The 24,709-nt window shown below is 36.0% G+C and overlaps 2 protein-coding genes across 15 annotated transcripts in view; one reads left to right on the plus strand and one right to left on the minus strand.

Moving 5' to 3' along the window:
- Positions 1–24,709, plus strand: part of FAM13C (family with sequence similarity 13 member C) — a 542,774-nt gene that overhangs the window by 106,137 nt on the left and 411,928 nt on the right. For 10 of the 12 annotated variants that reach the window (XM_064488166.1, XM_010985766.3, XM_031461297.2 and 7 more), the window contains 4 exons: positions 3,878–3,973; positions 5,189–5,388; positions 6,898–6,999; positions 10,176–10,300. In XM_064488166.1, the coding sequence (XP_064344236.1) occupies positions 3,878–3,973; positions 5,189–5,388; positions 6,898–6,999; positions 10,176–10,299 (522 nt within the window). In that variant the 3' untranslated portion in view covers position 10,300. Of the gene's footprint in view, positions 1–3,877; positions 3,974–5,188; positions 5,389–6,897; positions 7,000–10,175; positions 10,301–13,679; positions 13,884–24,709 lie in introns of those variants that run through there. The other 2 variants (XM_031461302.2, XM_031461304.2) reach the window with 2 other exon arrangements.
- Positions 11,684–24,709, minus strand: part of PHYHIPL (phytanoyl-CoA 2-hydroxylase interacting protein like) — a 46,218-nt gene continuing 33,192 nt past the window's right edge. For 2 of the 3 annotated variants that reach the window (XM_064488168.1, XM_031461306.2), the window contains exons 2-5: positions 20,322–20,518; positions 18,318–18,492; positions 15,127–15,244; positions 12,051–12,749 (exon numbers count right to left, since the gene is read on the minus strand). In XM_064488168.1, the coding sequence (XP_064344238.1) occupies positions 12,215–12,749; positions 15,127–15,244; positions 18,318–18,492; positions 20,322–20,486 (993 nt within the window). In that variant the 5' untranslated portion in view covers positions 20,487–20,518 and the 3' untranslated portion in view covers positions 12,051–12,214. Of the gene's footprint in view, positions 12,750–15,126; positions 15,245–18,317; positions 18,493–20,321; positions 20,519–24,709 lie in introns of all 3 variants that reach the window. The other variant, XM_010985768.3, reaches the window with a different exon arrangement.

The following is a 24,709-nucleotide window of genomic DNA, read 5'->3' on the forward strand; positions in this document are numbered from 1 at the left end:
AAAACATCATAATTCATTTTATTTTTTAAGCCAATAAAAATTTAATAACTGATTAGTGAGTTGTGCATTAGAGTGAGGGGAGACTTACAGGTAAAGGGCACCAGAAGGAAGATCCATCTTCCTAGATGGGAAGTTCCTTTAAACAAAAATTTAATTTTCTGACTAGGTAATACTTTCTCACATAGTAAAAAAAAAAAAAATATATAAAAGGCTACTCATTAAAAAGACTCCTTCCCACCCAGTCTGCCATCTCCAGTTCTGAGGTCTCCCAACCCCAAGCAGGTAACTCTTGTTATTAATGTTTTTTGTCTTCTTTTGGAGTTTCTATACAAAGCATATCAGAGAGTATCAATATACATTCTTAATTTGCCCCTTTTAAGCAAAGGTAGCAGAGCAGTCTTTGTAATTATGTCTCCTTTTTGCATTTTGCATATTCCAGATAGCTTTCTATATCAAGTCATAGACAGCTTCTCATTTTTTTTATTTTTGAAATTTATTCTTTAATAGCACCATAGTATTCCTTGTTTAGTAAGGTACGATGTTGACAGTACCCTCAGATCAACTAGCTTGATACCTTAGATAACATTTAGGGCCCCTGACTCTGTGCCAGAGGCATTTACGTAAGATAATTAGAAGCGATCCTCATTCTGCATATTAAGAATGAAGTTTCAGAGGTTTCATAATTTTCCAAATTAAAAATAGTGTGTAATTTTTGAATCTTGTTATCTGAACTCATGGCCTCTATTTTCAAGGCCAATATTAGTCTGCAATCTGCTTAGAAATCAGAATTGACGAAGCCATTCTCTTCAGCAGTTGCTTTGTATGATAATGCTCATTATTGACTTTCCATGTTGTTTGACAGACCGGTTAGTTCAGATGGTCAGACTTGTTCCACATATACTGTCTCCCTCAGTGAGGGACTGGGGAGACTTAGACACAGGGAAGGTTTTGCAGGACTTTAGTCCCTTAAGCTAAAGAGTAATAGATTCCCACCACTCATTGTCCACAGCGGAGAGTGTCAGTTCTACTTCCGTCTCCAGGAGAGAGCATGTTTATGGGGGCGGTTCGAATGATTTTTATTAGTTTCTGTGGTTTACTGTGAAAGAATACGAGGGACCAGTGCAATGGGGAGAAAGGGAGACGAGCATGGTGGTTAAAGCACTTAAGCTATGGTAGGTTTCCGCAGACAGCTTCCTGACCAGAGCCCAGAAAGGAAGAACACGTGGGCTAGCCACTCAGCAGCAGTTCTGCCTGGACAGCCAGCTTATTTGGGGACTGCTACTCCACGCCTTGATGATCTGAATGACCTACTAGTTAGGGGGCCAGGAGTTTTTTTTTTTATGACAGAGTTGTCAGGCTGTCAGCAAAACATGTCAGATTTTCTACTATGCACAGTCCCCTCTTGCTCAGCCTCCTGTAAGTTTCATTCCTTCTGATGCCATCAGAAATGGAGGAGCAGGAAGTAAGGATAATTAGCTTTAGGGTTTATCTCCTTACATTTATCTTTAACACCTGACAGTCCATTCTCTCCCTTGGTATCTCTCCCTGGCTCTTTGGGGTTATTCAACATGGTCCTTATTTCCTTCATTTAGATAAAAATCAAAGGTTATATGCTACTAACATACCACAGTCAGCCACCAACATACAGAATTAGGGAGGGAGGATGCATTTCAGAAAAAGAGGGCCATTGAATTCAGAGGACAAAATGTTCTGATTCTTAGTAGAACATGGCTGAGGAATAGCCCCTTAGATTTGAGGCACCTGTCCAGCAGAGCCTACCTCTTGACTTGTTTTCCAGCATGAAGACTGACTTCACAGGCCTCCTAATAGCTTGTCTCTACAGGCCTGTGAGTAGGAGCCAGCTCCTGGCCCACGGTCTCACCACTAACCCTCCTCCTGCAGGCAGCCTGCCTTCCTGTCGAAACATACTTGAAGACAAGCATTTAGGGTATTAGAGTTTTGATAGTTTCCTCTACTTACAGCCATTGAACCCTCAAATCTCTCTTTGGGGATTGCTTTGGTGATGATTGTAAGAGTAAAAACATGGAATCATTGAAATGAAAGAGGGTGCGTACCTTGTACACATACCCTGACATCCACCTAGTGTCTGTGGAAGGAACTTTTCTCTAAAGGCATTCATCATTTTAAGTTGCTTTTTGGTCACTCTTTTCTTTTTCTCTTTTAAGACTAAATTTAGCTTTTCTAGAATCCAGAAAATACACTAAAAATAAATAAAATCACAAAAATCAAACTGTAATAGAGAGATGCCAGTAATAGTTACATACATCATTTTCTGAAGTGTTCTCTATGGAGTATGTCCCAATGAGATACTGAGTAAAGAACATTATTTCAGTGTTTTCTGAACTTAGAGATGTTTTTCTTTGTCACCTAAGAAATACATGAAATCTCATGGAATATATGAGAGAAAAAAAAATTTTCATGTAAAGATGTGTCATGACTGAAAATGTTTAAGGAATGATGGGGCTAGAAAATGAAGGGTTCTTGGGGTTACTTAACCAATATTTAAAAGGCTCCACAGAGAAATATTCTTTCTACTGAAAATAAAAGAACCTTAGATTATAGCCTGTGGAATTTATATGATTATTAAAAACTAGAGTACTTTTGCATGTAAACCTGGGTTGTTAGATTGGTAGTAGGGAAAGGGACGTGTTGGATCCTGTGAGAATTTAAAGGGGTATATGATATAATCTTTGTCCTCAGGAAACTTGTAAATTATTTGGGGAGATAGGACTGAAACACGGGAAACAGCTAAGGCCCAGACAGTGAGACACGGAGAAGTTCAGAGACGAGGGAGATGAGTATGGGCCGGAGCGGTCCTCACCGGGGACAGGGGCGGGAAGCATGGGGTGACTAGAAGGCTTTAAAAATACACACGCTGGAGCCATTTTCTTTTCCCTCAAGATTCTCTTAGCGGATCTGGAAGCAGACTCAAGACACTTGGGCACGTGCACTTTGAGGAAAGATACCTGAGATTATGCTCTGCGCTGTTTCTCCCATTCCCTCCCCACTCCCTGCCAAGGGAGAACCTTTGGACTGGAGCGAAAAGGAGGTGGTGTGTAGTAAATATGTAGAAAATTAACACAGGATACACCTCAGGGAGGAAAACCAAGGCAAGCAGAGGAGTTTGGTAGTTTTGGATGGAGAGGTAGGGGTAGGTAGGTAGGTAAATAGATGACTAATAGATAAATGGGAAACCTTAAAATTGTATGTACATTGTGACATGTTATAAAGTGTGCTTAGGGATGAGTCAAAGAACAGAGGGGTAATAGAATGCATCAGTGGACCAAGAGGTTATTAAATATTTTGGTCAGAAGGAAATTTTAACTCCAACTTAACTTGTCGTATAGGTAGGAAATTGAGAACTCAGAGGTTTTATCCAAAGTATTTAGTTTATGTCAGATTGAGCCAGTAAACTAGCATATAATCCAGGCATGTAGAGATGAAGACCTGGACAAGGTTGGCGTTTGTGGATACAACCTTGAAAATCCAGATAAAATGCATGTGTCAGAAGAAAAATGGATAGGTCTTGATCACCCATTGGTTTTTTAAGAATGAAAAAGTAATTAAAGAACAGGCTCCTCACTGTTTAAACAGTGGACTCCTTCAGAAAGCTGTAGACACATCTTTCTAAACTTGGACCTATTCTTTAAGAAACCTTTCCTCGAAGAAAACTGGCATGTAATGTATATGGTATCTTATGAATGACTGACCTACCTTTTCCTAATTACCGATGCATTAGAGTATTATTACCCTTACTCTGAGGCCTCAAAACATTTTTTTTTTGGCCTGCTAGAAATACTGACATGTTTTCATTCTTGTTTGAGAAAGGAACAATAATTAATTTCATGTTTTCCAGGTGACTAAGCAAGACAAGAACCTCATAAAGCCTCTTTATGACCGATACAGAATTATCAAGCAAATCCTGTCCACGCCTTCCCTTATCCCAACAATTGTAAGTCAAGATACTTGCATTAACTGGAAACCTGTCCTTGTGCTTGTACTGGTGTTTAGCTAGGGACAGTTATAAAGGCGCCTTCTTGGCACTGTTTGCTGCCAACAAGGCCAGCTGTTATTTCAAAAAGTAGAAATGTGGTCTCCCTCAGCCCCAACAGTGTGCTTAACAGTGACGGATAAAACTGTCACCAAATAGGAATATACAGCAACTCCGTTTTTGAAGCCAGTTTTAACATTTGCTTTCATTGCCTGGGTGAGGAGAATAAACAATAGATTATAGTTTGGCGTTATCTAATTTACAGCAGAGCTAGACAAAACAGAGACTTTCTGTGTGTGTTGTTACTTTTTCTCCTTTAATATGTTCCTTGATATAATGCAACATTTGTCTTTGATACCATTTGACCATCACTGTGCAAGATATAAGTAGATCTTTTGCATTAGAAAATATGAATGTGGAAATTGAGTTAGACTGTTTTTAATAAAGAATGATTTATGGGAATACAGAACTAGAAAAAACACCACAAATCCTACTCCATCAATATTAAAACAGACACTTGCTCAAGATATCAGTATTAAAAGAAATAAGTGTTAACAAATATGAATTTAAGTATACTATAGTACATTTAGACTTCCACAATTCTAAAGATAAAGACGATACTGATTCCTTGCAAGAACATCTTTTGGTTGTGATAAGCATTACCAGAACAGGTTAAGGAGTAACTCCATTTTGTTTTGGCCTTTGTAGAGCTCTTCCCTGAATTTTTCAAGTTTCTGAGTATCCTCTGTATCTGAAAGTGGCCCACATAGAACTTGATCGTGGGTATTTCTGGATGACAGAGTCTGTAGTCCATCTCAGTCCAACCCATGTCACTGTTACGAAGCTGGGGCCCAGGGGTCTGGGTGAAAGGGGAGAACTAGTAGGCACTGCGGCCCAGCCCGGACTGCCTTCCAGACGTCTACGCCTTCGTTAGCCCAGCGAAGAGAGCTGGGTTTGGTGAGCGTTTTAGCCCAGGATGGCTGCTGCTTGGCTCATTAACTTCTGCAAGTTTTTTTGGTGCAACTGAGCAAGGGCTCCTCTTGGTTGCCTCCTTGTGGGTTCTCAGTAGGCACAGAGGTCACTGTTCTCATGATGTCTGTTTACGGTTCCCCTTCCTGTTCTTGCTTCCTCAAGAGGCACTTAGCATTTTGTGACTTTAACTCTTCCTATGATAAGCAGGAGGAAGAAGACTCTGATGAAGACTGTCCACAGGGAAGCCCACAACCTTCTTTGCCAAATCCAGCATCCCACCTCCCTGCTGGCGACCACCTCACCTACCCTAGTGAGACTGAGCCTGTTAGGGTCCTGCTGCCAGATGAAAAGAAAGAAATCAAACAGCCAGCCCTCTCCATGTCCAATTTACACGAGGCCACCATGTGAGTGTGAATCCTAAGTGTGGAGTTTTCCTTTTAACTCCTCTGGTCTGGGGGACCTTATATGTGCACACAAAATTCAGAAGAGCTATTAAACTCTCTAAAAATACTGTCTACCAGAGAGAAGCCTTAAAAGCACAATCTGGTTATCTATCCTCTTGCCAGAAAAATAGGGACAACAAAGCCACGAGGAACCAAGGCTTCTGATCAGATCCTGAAGATGTCATGAATGCTCATGTTCAGTTTGCTACGGTTGCACATTTTCAGCGGGGTCTGGCTCCAGTGTCATGCTTGGTGCCGTGCGAAGCAGAGTTGCCCTTTGAAAATGCTGGGCCAAAAGGAACTGGGATCCAGTGTTGGGTCCACAGCTGTCAAGGCCTTTATCCTAATCTATTCCATTTAGATAAAATGGTTTCTCCAGACTGGGCCTTATCCTAATCTATTCCATTTAGATAAAATGGTTTCTCCAGACTGGGCCTCAAGTAAATGAGCTGACCTTTTTATCCTAATGGCCCCTCAGTCAGGAGCTATTTGGCTATTCATTAATATTATCATTATTGTTAACCATTATTCAGTAGCTGGCATTCCTCTTGATCACTTGGCCTTCTTTGGTTTGTGTATTATAGGCCAGATTATGAGATTTTTCTTTAACGTGTATTATATTGTAGTGAGTGTATGCCCCAAGATAGAGATGGAATCCCCACAAATAAGGAGGCAAGACCAAGGACTAAGTTGTAAGCTGAGATTTGAGTTGTGCTTGTATCAGTTGGTACCCCAATTTCAGCTCAGGGAAGAGTGACCTGTTTGGAAGCAGAGTATCAATCTTCCTCCCTCCCTTCATTTGCTGGCAGTTCTAAAACAGCTATTCTTAACTTTTGCTGGGTGTTGGACTTTTTTTTTTTTAAAGCAATGCAATCTTTTTCTTTTTGGAAAATGTGCATATATAATTTAAGGAAGTTCACAACATTTCTGAAACCAGATATAAGTTCCCCAGATGAAAATTCCTGCTCTAAATTTCTCTCTTAGGAGAATGGAGTAGAACCTGCAACAGAATTACAGCTTTTTTCTTTGGCTCTTTGTTTCATTCCCAAGGGTTTTGCCATTCTCTCTCTCTATACTAGATGAAGGGTAGAATTTTCTTTAAAATCTCTTCCTCATGTGCCTCTTAAGTTTAGTCTGTCACCAAGTACTGATGAGTATTCCTCCAGAATGTCTGTCTCTCCCTCATGTGTTCATATGTCCTTTACTCTCATTATTTTTTATAATGGACTCAGTCCACTTGCCTCCTGTCTGTCCTTTCTCTTTTCTTATGACATTGTTTTCATCAAGTTATTTCCTCTGTGATGTGCTCCCTTGGTCAGGCTCTACATGTGCCAAACTTACTCAGAAGACACTCTTGTAGGCAGAACATTTCTACATCATAATATACTTTTGCTAAACAGGTCAGTCAGCTCATGATAATCAGTTACGCTGGAGCTCACTAATGGCAAATACGTGTTTTACCTGACACAGGCCTGTACTTCTCGATCATCTCCGAGAAACCAGGGCTGACAAGAAGAGACTTCGGAAAGCCTTAAGAGAATTTGAGGAACAGTTTTTTAAACAAACAGGAAGGTAAGTATAGGCAGAGATATTTCTGAGCTAATATTTCCTAGAAAACTACTTGTAAGAGTGAGTTGCAATTTTTTTGCAGGAACAGTGACTTTATACAAGACCTAAATAATCTGCACAGTGACTTAGACCCAGGATTTGTTTAATGCAACATTCTAATAGTGCTGTTGTTGGGTATGTTTTATGGGAGGCTGTAGCTATCAGGTATGAGACATCAAGATTTAAAAAAAAGGTGAACTTCCCAAGCCCCCAACTTTGCATAATAAGTTTCATTATAGCTATTGAATTTATCTAACCCTTTAAAAAATCAATTTTTCAGCCCATATAACTTCTTTGTTCTTAGTTCCTTAGTTCCACAATTTATTCCCTACTTAAATAATTCTTCATTTGCTTTACATTTATCCTTTAAGCATCGGGATCTACCCTTAATTATTTTATTTCAGGAGTTTGGTCAAACGTTCACAGCTATAGTCTTTCTATCCCTTAAATAAATGTTTAGTCACGTCCTCTACTTTTCTATGTCAACCCATGATTCTTTATGCACTCTGTTAATTTCTTATAAATTTTGGTGTACCATCAAAATTATGTATGTATATGTAAAAATATAAAAATACAGGTATGTATGTATATATGTATAAAATCATGAGATAAGGGTTATTTATCTACTTCTAGAAGAGACCGAGACAGGTCACTTAGCTGTCCTGAGCCTGTTCCCACAGTTGTAAAATGAAATGATTGGAGTCCCTGGGATTCTTTGGAAAGCTGTCGCTGTCACGTGGGACATCAGTCTTTAACTTTCCCAAAGTCAAATTGTTAAGGTGGCAGAGTCAGTGATGGGCGTCAGTGATACACTCGCTCCTCAGCATTCTTCTCCGTCTAGGTGCCTGCCTCTCCTGAATGGCTTTGACTTCAGCAGCTCGAGGGTTGCCCTGATTGAGAAGGGACTGTTTTCTAAAAGCGGCTTGGAAGCTTAGTCTAGCCACCTCTTAGTAACTTTCCATTTCAGGTCGCCAGTGCTGGCTCGCTCGGACTAGACCTATCAGACTTCTTCCTCTCCGCAAGTACAGAGGTAGCCCACCAAGTGTTCTGGCTGGAATCTTTCCTTCCAGTTGGTGACTAGAAGTCCAAATTACTTACCTTGCTGCTGCTGCTAACTATCTAGTGAGGAATGTTATATGGCTGTTAAATTTAGAACATGAAACGTAATTTCTTGTTTGCTTTTTCCATTTCTACTTCTGCCTTTACAAAATTACCATACAATTTTTACATCTTTTTAACCTATTTGAACCCAGGAATTTGAAGAGTTGGAGAGCTGCCCCATGTGTTAGTGGTCCTGCCTAATGGTCTGCAGCAGCACTTGCATGCCTTTCCACATACGGGGAAGTTAATGTTCTGCTTGTTAGCATTCTGTGCACAAGTGAGTCCCAGACCGACTTCACATGCGCCTGATAGTTGACTGAGGTTATATGCCCTCTTGTGGCAACACACTTAAACTAACTGCAGAAGCGGTGCTATGTTACAAGTAAAATCAAACAGTTGAATGGCTAGAAAATATGGATCTTAATCTTATTTTCCTAAAACATTTCATTGGGAAAGGTTAACTATCCATAGGTAAAATAATCATGCAAATGGATTATTAAAAATTCTAAGGTACTGTGAATGTTCTTGGTAATATTCACCATGCAAGAAGCATAATTATATACATATGACATTATTAAGTTATGAGCCAAGAACTGTGCTTAACAGTAGTGTATTTTATATAATAGGAAAACTGCTTAAGGAAATATTTTGAAAAGATTTTCACTCTGGCCAGTGTACCCTGGTTTATTAGCCAAAATGGAGTATGCAGGGCCAGAGAAAATTACATAATGGACTATTAGTGTTTCCCTGTAAATTAGACCATTTTTTCACTTAGATCTGTTTACACAAATTAAGATAGTATTTAGACACCCAGTTATAAGTTTGGCCCAGAACACAGAATGGAGGCAAAGAATTATGTAACTGAGACAACATTTAAAAAGAACCCCGTGTATAGATTTGAGCATTGTTCTCTGTTCTGAAAAAGATTATTTCAGGGCAGCATACAGTGTTACACCACAAGTAGATAACTACATTCTTAGGGGTTCTATTTATAGATTAACGGTTCTTTTATTTGTAATCTTATCAGTACTGGGAAAGTAGACAGGGTCTAGGTGGAATGTTCCGTGCTTGCTGCCTGCCCGGTGGTCTAATTGGAGAGTGCTCGTGCTTATTTTCAGTAGCAATTGTGGAGACTTCACGTGTGTTTTCCACCCTTCGTACTTCAAACTTACGGATGGAATATTCTAAAAGCAATTGGCCATCTTTATTAAGTAAGGAGAAAAGACCCTTCTGAGATCCTGAAGTAGCTATTGTCCTTTAGAAAACATATCCTGGCAATCAGTGTATTTTTGTGGGAAGGCAAATAGTTTGAACTCCAGGTGTTACCCAAGTATTCTTCAAAGTAAATGTCAAGAACATGTAGTAGTTAAAATGCATTTTTATAAAAACAGATGCATCATCATGTACCTAGTCTTAGTAGAATTAGTGTGCAAAGGGAATCACTACAATTTAGACTTATAAATTCCTTAAAGGAAATTCTCAATTCTCAGTGGTTCTTCTATACAGTAGCAGAGACAGATACAATAATTACAAGAAAACTTAGAAATATTTCATGTTTTTAAGGTAGATACTGAGTTTTCCTCTTATCACTATAAATTTGTTGTTTCTATTAGTATAATTTCTGTAGTATTTTTTGGTTGATATTTTTAACATCACTCTAAAGACCAAACACTGCACAGCATGGAACTGTGGTGTGGGTAATGGGAGAATGACTAGATAAGAAATGCCTTGAAGGTGCTGATTTTTTTATTTTTTACTCAGACCTTTTCAGTTGCCTCAACATTATATGTCTATGCACTGGATCATATTTGCAAAATACCTATGATACTTAGCTTCTCAAAAAGTACTGCTATATTGAGACCTAGTAACACATGGATGAGGGAGTGAATGAAGATGAAAGGGAAGGGAAAAAAAAAAGATGTAGAAATCAAGTACAAACTGCTACCCTGTCCTTTTTTTCATTTAAGAATTCAAAAAGGACTTTTAATGACTTGGTTCCTTATGAACTAATAGATGGTATTTTTTTTTTTTTTTTGCAGAAGTCCACAAAAGGAAGATAAGATACCCATGGCAGATGAGTACTATGAATACAAGCACATCAAAGCCAAACTGAGGCTATTAGAGGTCCTCATCAGCAAGCAGGATGTGGCCAAAACTATCTGAGGTACAGAAAATGTTTGTGATTGCTTTCACCTGAGAGAGTTGTTTATCTTCCTCTGCCATTCTTGCTAAGTACTTTTGACAACTGAAAACTGAAGCACTTTAGTGGTAGTATTAGCTGTTTTAAGAACAGAAGGGAGTAAAATGGGGGGGAAAATACAAGTAACAGTACAATTGGAAAATAAAATTCAGCCTTCTCCAGGACAAGGAGAAAACTCAGTATAATTATGTTAGAAAACAGCTATTTTATCAACTCTAAATAACACAAAGCATCACCATGTTCAATGGGTCACTTGTCAGAGTCTATTTAGTGTCCAAAGGTTGCTTATATTGACATATGGAAAACAGCATGACTTTAAAATATCAGTAAGAAGAAGAAAAATCTTAATTTCATGTAGGAAGGGATACAGCTAGTAAGAATGTAATTTATTTGAAACTTCTAATAGATTTTTAAGTGACAAAAAAAATTTACTACCTTGTCCCTTAAGTCTGCTAGGCTTTAAGCACCCTAAAATATACTAGAGTGTGTTACTGCTAATTTTTTATTTCTATATAAAAATAGCACAGTATTTTATGTTACTTAAAATTTTACATTTCTGATTACCAAAGTTCATTCTGATAGCATGTACTTTGTGCATTTATCTTTGTCTATAACTGAGAGATGTTTATATTAAAATATTGTATTGAAATTTGAAAATAGGTATTTTGGATAGATGTGTCTGTAGTATATAATTAATGTGATCACAGTTATGATTGCTAATTGTTTTGTTTACTCTAAGATTATATAACTATTTTTCCATTGGGAATACGTGTTTTTCTTAATGTTCCAAGGTCTGTTTGTAAAGTCAAAAAACTTTCTCATGAGCTGTAGTTGTTCCTCATTCTGTATAAAATGAAAGGTTTGGAAAATGGTTTGTTATGACACCTTGGAAGTGAAGCCAGAGTATTTGATTTACTTCATGAACTTTAGTGTATATTGTTTTGTTATTATTTTGTACCAAACCACATGTTTATTACTTTTTGCTTATGTAAAAATAAGTAAAAGGTCAACATTTTTCTCTTAATACCAACAACCATGTTTGTATTCACATTTTCATATAGTTTGGATGGGAAGAGTATTGACTTTTCAGAAGCACACTTTCACAGGGTTATTGTTTTCTCTGTATTTACCTGGTGGTTTATAACTTGAATCAGAATAATGTCCTTCATACATTTGTTTAATTAAGTCATCTACTTGTAACAGGACAGATTACACAGCTATCTGAGGTTTACAAACTACATCTTTGATAAGGGAAATGGTTTCATGACATGTATACAATTGCTATTAAAATGTAACTCTATATATTCTATAAGATTGTAAATATTTTATACAACAATACAAATAAAATATTTTTCTATTATATTTATTATGTTGAAACACAGTAGTTTCCTGTTAGCTAATATAAATAACACTGTCAAACAACAAGTTGGAAGTGCTGACAATTCTAAGCTTCAGGATTTAACTCATGCTGCAATTACACCCTTTCATGCGGTTTGGAGTTATCCCAATATTTGTTCAGTAGATTAAAATGAGTGCATATTTAAACACCATTTATAAGCTATTATTTTGTATTTTGCTAAAGCAGTTTATATAATTGTTTCGTTACATTTGGCATAAAGAAAAAATAAAAACATTGCAGCATCTAGGCAAGAAAGTGTCAGAAGGACAACTGAGGCTATTTCATCATTGAACGTAGTGGGAAGGGTAGGGAATAGGAAACACTAAAACAGCTCTGAATGAAATTTGAAAAGTGGCAGTTTGCTTTTGGTGATAGCGGCATGTGCATGCGTCAGTGGAAAACATCTGGTGATGAAAATGGACTACAGAGGATCAATGCTCCTAAGGGAAGAAAAGGACTAATAATAAGAAAAGTGGGCATTAGCGTCCAACACTGATATTACAGGTTTTGCAGCTGGGATCTTTCTTTGCATTTGCAGTAGACAAACTCATGAGCTGATGACCAGTGATTTCTGCCACAGTGCCTAGAGAAAGATCCACAGGGTCAGTGTAAATGACTTCTAAAATGACATCTTGGGCATGGTGGTAAACCAGCATCCCATCTTCTTCTGTGCAGGTCAAAAATTTATTATCCTTGGAATTCAGTTGAGGAAGGCGCTGCTTACAAAAATCATCTCCTGGTGATCCCACTGGGGCAATAACAAGAATCACATAATGATAAGCAGTGTACATACAGTAGAAGTCCCCAAAGTATAAGTTAGTATTGGGGTTAAAAAGTTTTTCTGCCGCAACCTCAAACCTGTATCTTCCATAAGGTGAATCCTGGGGTGGTTTGCCAGTATTGAATTCAGTGCTGCAGCTGAAGAAGATGCCTTCTAGTTTTCCACTGATGGGAGAACCATGGCTGCCACTGTTATCCTTGATAGAGGGCTGCATAGCATTCCCATGATGCTCTCTGCAAGAGAAAACAAATGGTCGCTGCTTGGTACAGCTGTGGTAAAGCTACTGATGTACAGCGTTCAATGGTGATAGGCCTGAACGTCAAGTGTTTGGTATTAAAAGCCTGAGTACTCATCCATCCTACCATCAGATCAAGGATAATGCATCTTTTGACATTACCTATAGGTGGCTAAATTCTAGCCTTGACCAAATCTCAACAGGCGCTCGGGCTACGAGGAATGCCCTAACACCAGTGACAAACGTCATCTTTGAGGAAATACAATCTAGCACCAGAAAGCGCTGGAGTTCCTATACGTGTCTGCCATCTCAGTGGATTCCTGAAGAGAAAACAGGTGTTTTAAGGACAGTTAGACTACGCAGTGAACTTGAAGGAAGAGAGAGAGCGTATTTTGATTTGGGGTAAGGTAAAGCAATATTCATTTAGGAATTCATTTCTAGAGGAAGATACCAAAATGAGTTCATCCCATGTGAACTGAGTCAGAATTTATCTAGGGTTTTTGCATAACTCAATGATTTGGAAAGTGTGTCAGCTAAGTGAAAGGTTCCTTTCTATTCAAGCACTGTGAATAACAATATGACATTTTAAATTAATCCTGATAAAGTGTGCACTAATTACAGAGTGCATTACTTAAAAGGATAGGATTCACTGATGCTAACGTAGCTTCAGTTAATACAGCTTTTTAAAAAACCAACGTTGAAAAATTGTACCCATGCTTTGGCAAGTGTGTATATGTGTGTGTGTAAATATATGTACATATACTGCATCAAAATATAATTTACATGGATTTTACAACTATCGTGGAAAATCCAAGAGGTAAATTTCCTTGTTAGTAAATACACCTTTCATACTAATATATTGGAATCAATCATATATACAATATTTTTTTCCATTTTCCATGCTCTCTATCTTTTTTCTTCTTGGAAGGATCTCTGAAAACAAATGGAACAAATTCTAGAGTATGCAAGGACCTGGAAACAGAAGGCCAATTCCCAGAGGACAGAGAAAAATCAGAGAACTGGTGACCTCTAGTGGCCATCTACAGCAAATGCTGGCAATAGTCCAGCAATCAGCCTAGTACCAAAGATGATTTATCCTGTTAATGTATTATTAAAGAAAATAGCAACAGTGGATCTTTTATTTCTCATTTTATGCTTAACAAATATAAGGAAATGCCTTTCTTACCAAGTATGTATGGTCATCCCTATTCAACATCAACAGGTGTAGTTTGTGTTGCATCTCCCAGTTCATATTCTCTAAATTAGATGAATGGCATCTGCCATGAACTATATAGACTCAGGTAAATAATTTTATAGCTAAGCAAATTATGGACTAAACTCTGTATAGGATATTCCAACAGAAGGCAGGAAAAATTTTCACAATAAAAAATATAAAAATATATGATATTACAAAGTACTCAATTTGAAGAACACACATGCCTAAATTCATTTCTCTGTGATTCCCTTTGCATTTCCACAGCTTGCAGCTTATTTAGATCTGGAACTACAATTTTGATTTAAGAAAAACTAGAGTTAAACAAAAAATAACAAAACTTCCTAAATTTTTTTCATATACAATCCCGTCAAGAATACTTGAGTTTTAAAGTGAGACTAAAGCGTTTAAAATGACAATTTACAGGGGTTACCATGTAGAAGTTTTAGAACCTATATAGCATTTATCAATTTAAAAGCTTCAGTCTCACTTTAAAACACTCTCCTGAAACTTCCTATAAATATTAAACGGCTGTAAGTATTAAAACTACTTGTAGTGTGAAATTCTTTTGAATTCTTGGAAACTGCTTCCAGGGATAAACATAAGATATCTTAGAAATACTAGATAAACACTAGAATTCAAAAGTAAACAGATTTTCCTCATGAATAATTAACCCAAGATAATGGCTGAGAGATTTCTGTGTAGGCATAAGCCTGAAAATCTCACCTGATTCACCACAGTATTTTATTAAAGGGTCACCCTTTTATTCTCTCATTTTCAGAAACCCATAAGAAAAGGAGAAAATTTAGTAGTTTGTATGAGACAGAAGGCACTGACTTATTGGGAATTAGGGGAGTGTGTAACTGTATATGAAATGCTCATCAGTCTTAACCCTGGAGGTTTAAGATCTTCCACTCAAATTGATAGCAACTGGTATTACAAATGATTGTGGAAAGGAATCTAAGTGATGTGGAAAAAACATCCCACAATCTGACTTTTTCTACTTAATTATTTCTGGGAAATAAAAGTCAGAGTATAATCAACTGTTTTGAGAAGAAAGATGAAATTGCTGTTTCACAGAAGCAGACTCAGGGGAAACCTGAGCTAGGAATTTGGAATGGCACTTAGTAAAGCAAATCAGTGTACATATTTTGATCCTTACCGAATATAGTCAAAGTATTCTTTGTGCTGGTTACGATAAAAAACAGAAAATTTAAGCATCCGTCCTGCAATCACTTCGGCCTTTTCCAACAGCTGTGTTAGATGAACTTTTGAATAGTCTGAAAATAACCAAAAAAAGTCTTATTAAAAATACATTTATCAAAAGCATCAACTTACAGGCTTATTACATTGTACACTATTAAAATTTACTTTCAGGAAATTCATCTTAGTGAATAGGAAATTACACTTAAACAGGAAAACATTATCTTTGTGAGGCATATTTTTTTTTCTTTCTGCAAAAGTGTTTGCTATGGTTTATGGTTGCTTTTTAGAATACCCTTGCATTTTTTTTCATTCACTGAAATTAAAGATCCTGAAACCAAAATGTTAAATAAGGAATGCAGATTCTGCATAGCCCAAGTAATGTCAATCAGCACCATACTAGCCTTTCTTTAATCAACTGATAAACCAAATAAAAGATTTATTGTAACCTGAAATCAGTAGCAGATGGAATTTAAAGGAGTAACAGTAAAAATGGTCACTTAATTTACTCCCTAAATCTTTGGAGTTGGCAAGGTAAATTAAGTATGACCATCTTATTGATGCAGAGATGGAGGCTTGTCACAGTTTAATTTGCCAAATGTCCATAAAGCTTGTAACTTAGAGACTAGATCTCTGGCTCCTGATTGGTAGTTCTTGAATACACAAGACTCATGAAAGTCTAAAGCACCTCTCAAACTAATCTGATCTTTTCACCAACTTTTTGTTTCGAAAACTGAGGATTGTTGCCAAACTCTTGTACTACAATCTAGGCAAAAATTTTGGTCTATAAAGATTTTAAGACTTTCCAAACAAGAGAAACCTAGTTGAACTACTCATGGCAGCATACTTTGTTTACTCACTGCTTTACTGGCTCAACAAACATTTAGGTTAGAACATATGATGTACAAGGCATCATGCAAAATTAAATGATCAAGTTAAAAGAAAAAAATATTTTTCTTCCTCTCAAAGAATTCACTGTCTAAGGGAAGAGGTAAATATACAGACAACTATGACTTACAGGGTTTTATCTCTGTCATGGACTAGACTAGAAATTAGTCAGTGGCATTCTGTTTTATTTCCAGTACTCTACACAGTGCATAGCACAATCATGCCCAATAAATTATGAGTGAATTATATGTCTAGATTGAAAGGCATTTTGTATAAAATAGCTTTCTCAAAATGTGCAGAGTCGAGGTTATGGATAAAGTTTATGCAAAATAAGCTATGAATTATTTTGATAAACTGAAATAACAAGCTTTGAACTGCTTAAGTTCCCATTAGATTTAATAAGATCTAAAAATAAAAATGCAAAATAATTCATAAAAATATTGTGGCACATTTAAAAGCTGGCATTTTCCTTATTTATTTATCCTATAATTTCCTTAGAAGAGTTATAGGATGCATCTGAATAAAAGAGCAATAGGGAGATCACTCTGAAGAAAAGTAAGACAACAAGGTTTTTCTTGACAGACGTAGAAATAAAAGATGTACTAATGTAGTTATATATAGGACAGTGAATATGTGTATATGTGTGTATGTATATAGTTATTTCTGAACTGAAAATGCCAGAGGGCTTCTTTAAGTTAAAGAAGAAGTAATATTTCACACCTTTCCCTATTGTCAAATCGGGTTTTAGCAGGTAAATTATAGCTTTTTAAAATGAATAAACAACTATGGTATTGTTTGGTGCAGTCCTAGGGAAAATACTATGTATTAAAACAGTGTCAAAAGATACTGTTTAACTGTGTCTTACTTAGATTAAACCTCCCTGGTAGGATGCAATAAAAGTAAATGGAAACGTGTAAATAAGAGTAAACATGAGGTAGATTCCAAGGAGGAATTTTAATTCAGGAAACAGTTGAAAGGATATATTAATTTTAGTATGACACAAATACAGGTAAAAGTCAAATCAGTAAGAATTCTTTACACACTATATAATATTGAAATCTTTAGCTATGTGGTTACTGCTTACTGGACTATGATGTATGCCATATTTCATTTTAAAATGTATTTTTTCACATTTTAGCATCTTTGACATGAGTCTGACAATAAACGTTATAACAAAACACTGTTTTGCAGTTTAATTGGCAGTGTTTTTTCTTAGTGATACATAAAATGGTGGCTCTTATTATAATCAATGGCATCTTAAGGAGAGATACAGCAGTAACTAAGCACATACTGAGTCTAAAAAAAATGCAAGTGTGAGGCTATGGGGGAAGAAAAGCTGATTTATCTGAAGGATGTCTCAGCTGGGGAAAGTTGCCAAGCAACCTGCAATAGGTGAGGCAAATTGTTTTAAAGACTTTTTCCACAAGCTCCTTTGTGTTGAAACACTCAGCCTCTCTCTACAATTTTATAGAGAATACAGTTACCTAGACAAAGAGGAAACAAAGCCCCTTCTCAGAGACAAAAGGAGAGGATGACAGATGTGTTAAAATAGAGATATATTTTTGCCCTTCACCACCTACTTAAGTGCTCAATAAATAATTGTTTCTTGATTGAATAAATAAACAAATAGATAAATGAATAAGATGAATGGTAACATTTACAAACCAGTCTATTATTAAGGTACAGTTCATGATCTAAGGGGATGGATTCTCCACATCAGATATCCCAGTGCTAAATGGCTGAGATATTTTCTAATTAAGCAAAGACAGACACACACACACACACACACACACACACACACGACTTTAGCTTAGAGATTTTCAGCATTCAAGTGAAAAATCCAATGACATTTCTGCTAGTCATTGAGATCAGCCTCCAGCTCCCTTAGAGAAAGGATGCTCCTGGCTTCTTTAAGAGTTGTAAAATAAGAAATTAAAAAAAAATAAAGGAAGAAAAATAAAGCTCTCTCTCAAAATAAATCTCAAGATATGCTGAGTATATTTTTAAGCTGCATCAATTTTTATTTGCAGAGCTTTCATTTTGAAAAATCAAACTGTGCATGTAGCACAGAAGTAATTTAATGCCATTACCTAGTTTTTGCTGAGAACCTCAGCTCCCTCTGTCACAATGCTAGTGGCAATGCAAAAATGACCAATGCAAGATGTATCACTTCATAATTACAAAAAATATATTTTCTATAATTAGCTTTCCAGGAACTATTAAATAAGTTTTTTCCCCCGTATTTGTACCCGGTTCTCTTACCTGCTGTGCAGAATTCTATAATTTCACTCCATTCAGACACAACATAATCACCATCAACCTGTTTTGAGGCAGTCTGCACTGCTACTGTATACTCAGTTCTTGGGCTCAAAAACCAGTGTCCACGGACAGTCATCGGCAAGGGAACAGCTTTTGCCACCAGTTTTGTTGGAACATCCTAAGAAAGGAAGAAAGGGAAGTTGGAAGGAAAGAAGAAAGAGAGGAGAGGAGAAGGAAGGGAGAAAGGAAATAAACAAATTCAGCAGTATAACTTGAATCAATTGTAAATAATATGGAAGAACTTATTAAAGTCCTGGCTGATGACAAGTTTTCTGTTTAGAGATATTTAGCAATTATTAGATTCAAATCTCTAATTTTCCAGGTATAAAAATTAAGGCCCAATTTGATCAAGAGACAGGCTAGCTAATGACATAAATGTACTTGGATCCATTTCCAGTATAATATTCTTCTCCGTACACTCCTTAATATGCTCCTTAAAATGCAGTATTATAATATTAAATGATAAAGCAACACAAACAAAAACAAATAAAAATTCAACAGATTTAGTATTTTAAAATATTATATTTGTTTAACTTATACTATACAATAATTTTATACGAGTAGCCCATTATTAAAAATATGTGAGGGGACAGAACATTTTAAAAGTAAATGATCAGTTTTACATACAAATGAGGTGACATTTGCTTTACTTGTATTCAAGTATGGAGTCTATGTGTCACAGAAAAGTTTAGACATTTCTGAACAATGATTAATAAGGTAGTTAAACCTGCTAGTTGAATATTCACTGTACTTCCTAAGATATGATATTCTAAGTGTGGAATGAAGACAGAGGATCAAATCTTGATTTGACCCCTCATCATTTAATGCTAAATATTTCAAAACTACTTCAAGAAGGCAAATGTCAGCAAAGAGAATATGCAAGACCAGGAAGAACAATTACAATAGAAACATGGGGAAAATAACGACTTGCCAATCTTGTTCTTTCGCACTTATCTGGATGGATAAGCCTCATTTACCATTAGTAGTATAATTACACATCTACTACAATGTATAGCTTCCAGACAAGACAATTCTTCCAAAAGATTTGCCAAGTTAAAATTTAGTATCAATATTAAAAAAAAAAAAAGGTCAGTTTTCATCATCAGTGAAAATACTGAAACACAAAGAATTCTTAAACCAGGTAACTATTATCCTTTCTGTAGCTACTTCTGAAGGGGGATGCCTGTCAGAAAAGATGTGGTAAGCAGGCAGGTAAGAGAATGAACACCAGAATTGCTACATGTCTAAAATACCTAAAGGTTAATTTTTATTCTCAAACCATAAAATAAAATTGACTACATAGAACAATTTTCAGCCCTAAAGTATTTTCACAAATATCCTAAAGTTTGTAAGCTGCATCACATTCTTCTTTTGGCAGTTATTATATGAAAACATGTGCTTCAGTGGAAAACTATGAATCGTCTGTAGCACACTTCTGCCTACCTCCTTCTGGTTCTATTTTTACAACTCTGTGATTTGTAGACAACTGATAACAATTCAGTTATTCTTGTCTAAATACATGCAAGTCAACTTTGTCCAGTGGAAGTACAACCCTCCCCTCCTGCTCTTGCCCCTTACCCCACCCCAGACCGGCTTTGCCTCCACTTCTACATTTATTTCAATGTCCTGATCCATAAAGGTGCCTTTTTTTGGATCATCCTTTGAATTGGTTGTAATACCACATCAGTTACCTCATTAGTGAGTTAAATAAAATCGTTAACACATGTTCATTTTCTGTATGAAACTCAAAGTTTCACGTTTTCTGGAAAAAACTGTATTTTAGCAATATACTTGGCATTTCATTTTCTAACAAAAATTTCTTAGAGGAATAGAGTTTCTTCCCAGTGTCATAAGTAATTAATACAACATTATTCCTTCTGTCAAAATGTCATCATATTTAGAAAGTTTCAAGACACAAATGAATGTAAGGATGTGTTAGGATTTTACCTTGTGTTTAAATTTATTGGAGTTCTTGTTCTCCTTCTTATTAAGGTCAATGAAATAGTGTGTAATACGATCCTTTGATTTTGCATCCATTTCCCATGAAATCTTGAATGAGTCACATGTAATGTTGCTTATTTTGATGTTATGTGGTACCGGAAGTTCTTCCATCTCTGCTATGCCACTGTCCTGTGATTTGTTACCTGCAGGAAAACAATCCACAAGATAGAGAAAATGCTTTCACTTTGGCTAACATTACAGAGCAGAATATGACAAATGACAAGACAAAAAGAGAAAATATAGACTTGCCACGTTTGTTTCATATATAAGGAAGGCATACTGGACCAAATGTTACTCTACTTCTCCTTCCTATGTTCCCTTCCCACCTCCGCCCCCAAACCAACATAAAATTCAATAAATGTCATTGTTATTCATGATAAAAATGGTAGGTCATAAATCAGCCACATAGCTTGTTCCTACATAGAATAAAATAGCAAATCTTGATCAACAAAAACTAAAAGCAACAATAATGAATGTCACCTGTGGCAATACCTTCCATTTCCAGATTAGACTGCGCTCTCCACCCCTAAGCTCCCATCTCAATTACTTATAGAAAACTTTTGACAATTCCCAGTCTTATTAAATCTTTGACCCATATTGTCTCATCCCAAGCTGTGTTGTGGCCAGAGAAACTGTATGACAATCAAAAAATAATTTCAAAATAACGAAAGTTCTTTATTGTCATTTCTTGAATAATACTTTTAAAAATCCTTCTTTCTTCTCTTACGTGCTTCTATCATATCCCAGTTTCCCCCACTCCATAAAACTCCCAGAAAAATTACTCCTTCATCTTCTTCCTCCTTCCACCTGGCCTCACAGAATCCCCAAATTGCTTCTGGCCTGAAGTCTTTCATAAGGAAAGTGAAAGGAAGAAACCAAGTGGCATCCTGTTAATGGCCTTGGGAAAGGGAAGGCAAAAAATATGCAAATAGTGATTTTTGTTCTATTTAGAAAAGCTCAGATTTTAACCTATTATTCTGACTGTAGTCAGGATATCTTTATTTATATCTTTAATATATCTTTAAGCAACATTAATGAAAATTTTTCTGGACTCTTAAGAGCAGAAATTTCTGTAGAAATCATATGCATTATGACTGTCCATGTAATTTTACAACAACTGAGTGAAAAATTGTTTCTTAAGAAAAAAAGCTATTTTGCATTTGATCCAATTTAATGAAAATACAACTTCAATACAGACACTAAAATAATATATTTTGTCATTTCAACTTCTATTATTACTTTATTCAACCTTAAAGTTACAAATAATTATTTTCTAGAATATAATACTTTGTTTTATACAGTTTCTCTTCTAATTATTAAAACTTGAGAAAAAATTTACCTTTATTGAAATGTGGTAACTTTTGCTCACATCATAATTTGCCATTCAGAACAATATAAAGCTCAAACCTAGAAACAATTTGTTTATAAGAACCCTCATTTTCAAGCTACTTATACTCCTTAACAACCCCCCCCCCACTAGATTAGCCTTCATGCAGCTTTCTTGGGAAAAACTAGTATAGAGTATCAGTTTACATATAACTTCCTTCCTCTTCATGCTGTGTGCATCAATTTTTAACTGAGATTTTGAGATAAATGACAGAAGACAATGATTCTGTCTTTAAAACTGGTGAAACAGTGATCCACCTGACATTCATATTCAATAACTAGCCAATTCTACCTCAGATCTATACGATCAAGTGTACTTTCAAAGGTAGCTTCCCTTTATCAGTAAGACTTCGTCTTTAGGGTAATTCTAGCTACGTGCTTCTACGTGCCAAACAATTTTCATAACTCTAGCTGTACTGCTCGTTGGTAATACTGAATGGAGAACCAGTAAGTGGCACTTTTTATCCATCCAAAATAAAGTTGCTTTTTCAGAACAAACATTTCAAAAGCACGTTTCTAACAACAGCAATTATTAAAATGCAAACTGAAAATATGGCCAAATTACACTGATTCATTTCATATATATGGCTCTTCTTTCACTGAACTTAAGTTGCCTTAGGAAAAAAAGATCAGATTTTAAAAAGCAGACTTATTGAAATATAATTTATGTGCCATACAACTATTCATTTAAAGTGTAAAATTTCAATGGCTTTTAGTAGATTCAGAGTCATGCATCCATCCACGTTCCACACAATGAATCAGAGAACATTTTTCTTTTATACCAAAAAGAAACTCCACATACCTGAGTCATCACTCCCCAACCCCAACCTCTTCATGTCCCCTCTGACCTCAGCCCTAGGCAATTACTAATCTATTTCTTGTTTCTAGATTTGCCTATACTGGGTATTTCATTTAAATGGTATCATAGAATATGTGGTCCTTCATGACTGGCTTCTTTCACTTAACATAATATTTTCAAGGTTCATCCATGTTGTATAAATTCTTCTTTTCACTTCTGAATAATATTTCATTGTATGGATACACCAGCTTTTGTTTATTTACTTATCAGCTCAACATTTGGATTGTTTCTACTTTTTGGCTATTATAAATAATGTGGCTATGAACATTCATGTGTAAGTTTTTGTGTGAATATATGTTCTTCTCTTCTCTTGAGTATATGTCTAGGAATGGAATTGCTGCTGGTTCATATGGCAACTTTATGTTTAACTTGCTGAGGAATCGCCAAACTATTTTCCAAAGTGGCTACACCAGTTCACAATCCCACCAGCAGTGTAACTGGGTTCCAATTTCTCCATATCCTCATTCACACTTATCATCTATCTTGTACTTTTGGTGTCATATCTAAGAGACCATTGCCTAAGCCAAGGTCACAAAGATTTACACCTAAATTTTCTTCTAAGAGCTTTACAGTTTTAATAGTTAAAGTTTTAGATCCAGTCCTAGTTAATTTTCATGGTATATGGCGTGAAGTAGGGGTCCAGGGTAATTTTTTTTTTCATATGGATATGCAGTTGTTCCAGCACTGTTTATTTTAAAAGATTATTTTTTTTCTTCATTTAGTTGCCTTGGCACTCTTGGCAAAAATCAATTGTCTATTCTGGAGAATGTTCCATGTGCACTTGAGAAGAATGTGTATTCTGTTGCTTTCAGATGGAATGCTCTATAGATAGCAGTTAAGTCCATCTGGTCTAATGTGTTATTTAGGGCCTGTATTTCCTTATTGATTTTCTATCTCGATGATCTGTCCATTGATGTAAGTAGGTTGTTAAGGTCCCCCACTATTATTGTGTTATTGTCAATTTCCCCTTTTATGTCTGTTAACAATTGCCTTATATGTTGAGGTGCTCCTATGTTGGGTGCATACATACTTACAACTGTTATATACTCTTCTTGGATTGATCCCTTGAGCATTATGTAGTTCCCTCCTTTGTCTCTTGTAACAGTCTTTATTTTAAAATCTATTTTGTTGGGAATAAGTCTTGCTGCTGCAGATTTCTTTTGGTTTCCGATTGCATGGAATATCTTTTCCCATCCTCTTACTTTCAGCTTGCATGTGTCTCTAGCTCTGAAGTCAGTCTCTTGTAGACAGCATATATATGGGTCTTGTTTTTGTATCCCTTCAGCTAGTTTATGTGTTTTGGTTGGAGTGTTTAATCCATTTACATTTAAGGTAATTATTGACCTGTATGTTCTTTTATATGCACAATGCTATGAGGTTAGTAATCAACTACAAGAAAAAAACTGCAAAAACTGCAAACACGTGGAGGCTAAACAATATGCTACTGAACAACTAATGGATCAGTGAAGAAATCAAAGAGGAAATCACAAAATACTTTAAGACAAATGAAAATGAAAACACAATGATCCAAAACCTCTGGTATGCAGCAAAAGCAATTCTAAGAGGTAAGTTTATAGGGATACAAGCCTACCTCAGGAAACAAGAAAAATCTCAAGTAAACAACCTAACCTCACACCTAAAACAGCTAGAGAAAGAACAAACAAAACCCAAAGTTAGCAGAAGAAAAGAAATCATAAAGATTAGAGCAGAAATAAATGAAGTAAAGAGTAAAAAACAATAGAAAAGATCAATAAAAGTAAAAGCTGGTTCTTTGAAAACATAAACAAAATTGATAAACCTTTAGTCAAACTCATCAAGAAAAAAGAGAGAACCCAAATTAATAAAATCAGAAATGAAAAAGGAGATGTTACAACCGACACCACAGAAATGCAAGGGATCATAAGAGGCTACTATGAGCAACTATACACCAACAAAAAGGATAATGTAGAAGAAATGGACAATTTCTTAGAAAGGTCCAATTTTCCAAGACTGAACCAGGAAGAAATAGACAGTATGAATACAACAATTACAAGTACTGAAATTGAATTACTAATTTAAAAAACTCCCAACAAACAAAAGTCCAGGACCA

Source organism: Camelus dromedarius, chromosome 8 (assembly GCF_036321535.1).
Source record: "Camelus dromedarius isolate mCamDro1 chromosome 8, mCamDro1.pat, whole genome shotgun sequence".
Taxonomy (NCBI): domain Eukaryota; kingdom Metazoa; phylum Chordata; class Mammalia; order Artiodactyla; family Camelidae; genus Camelus; species Camelus dromedarius.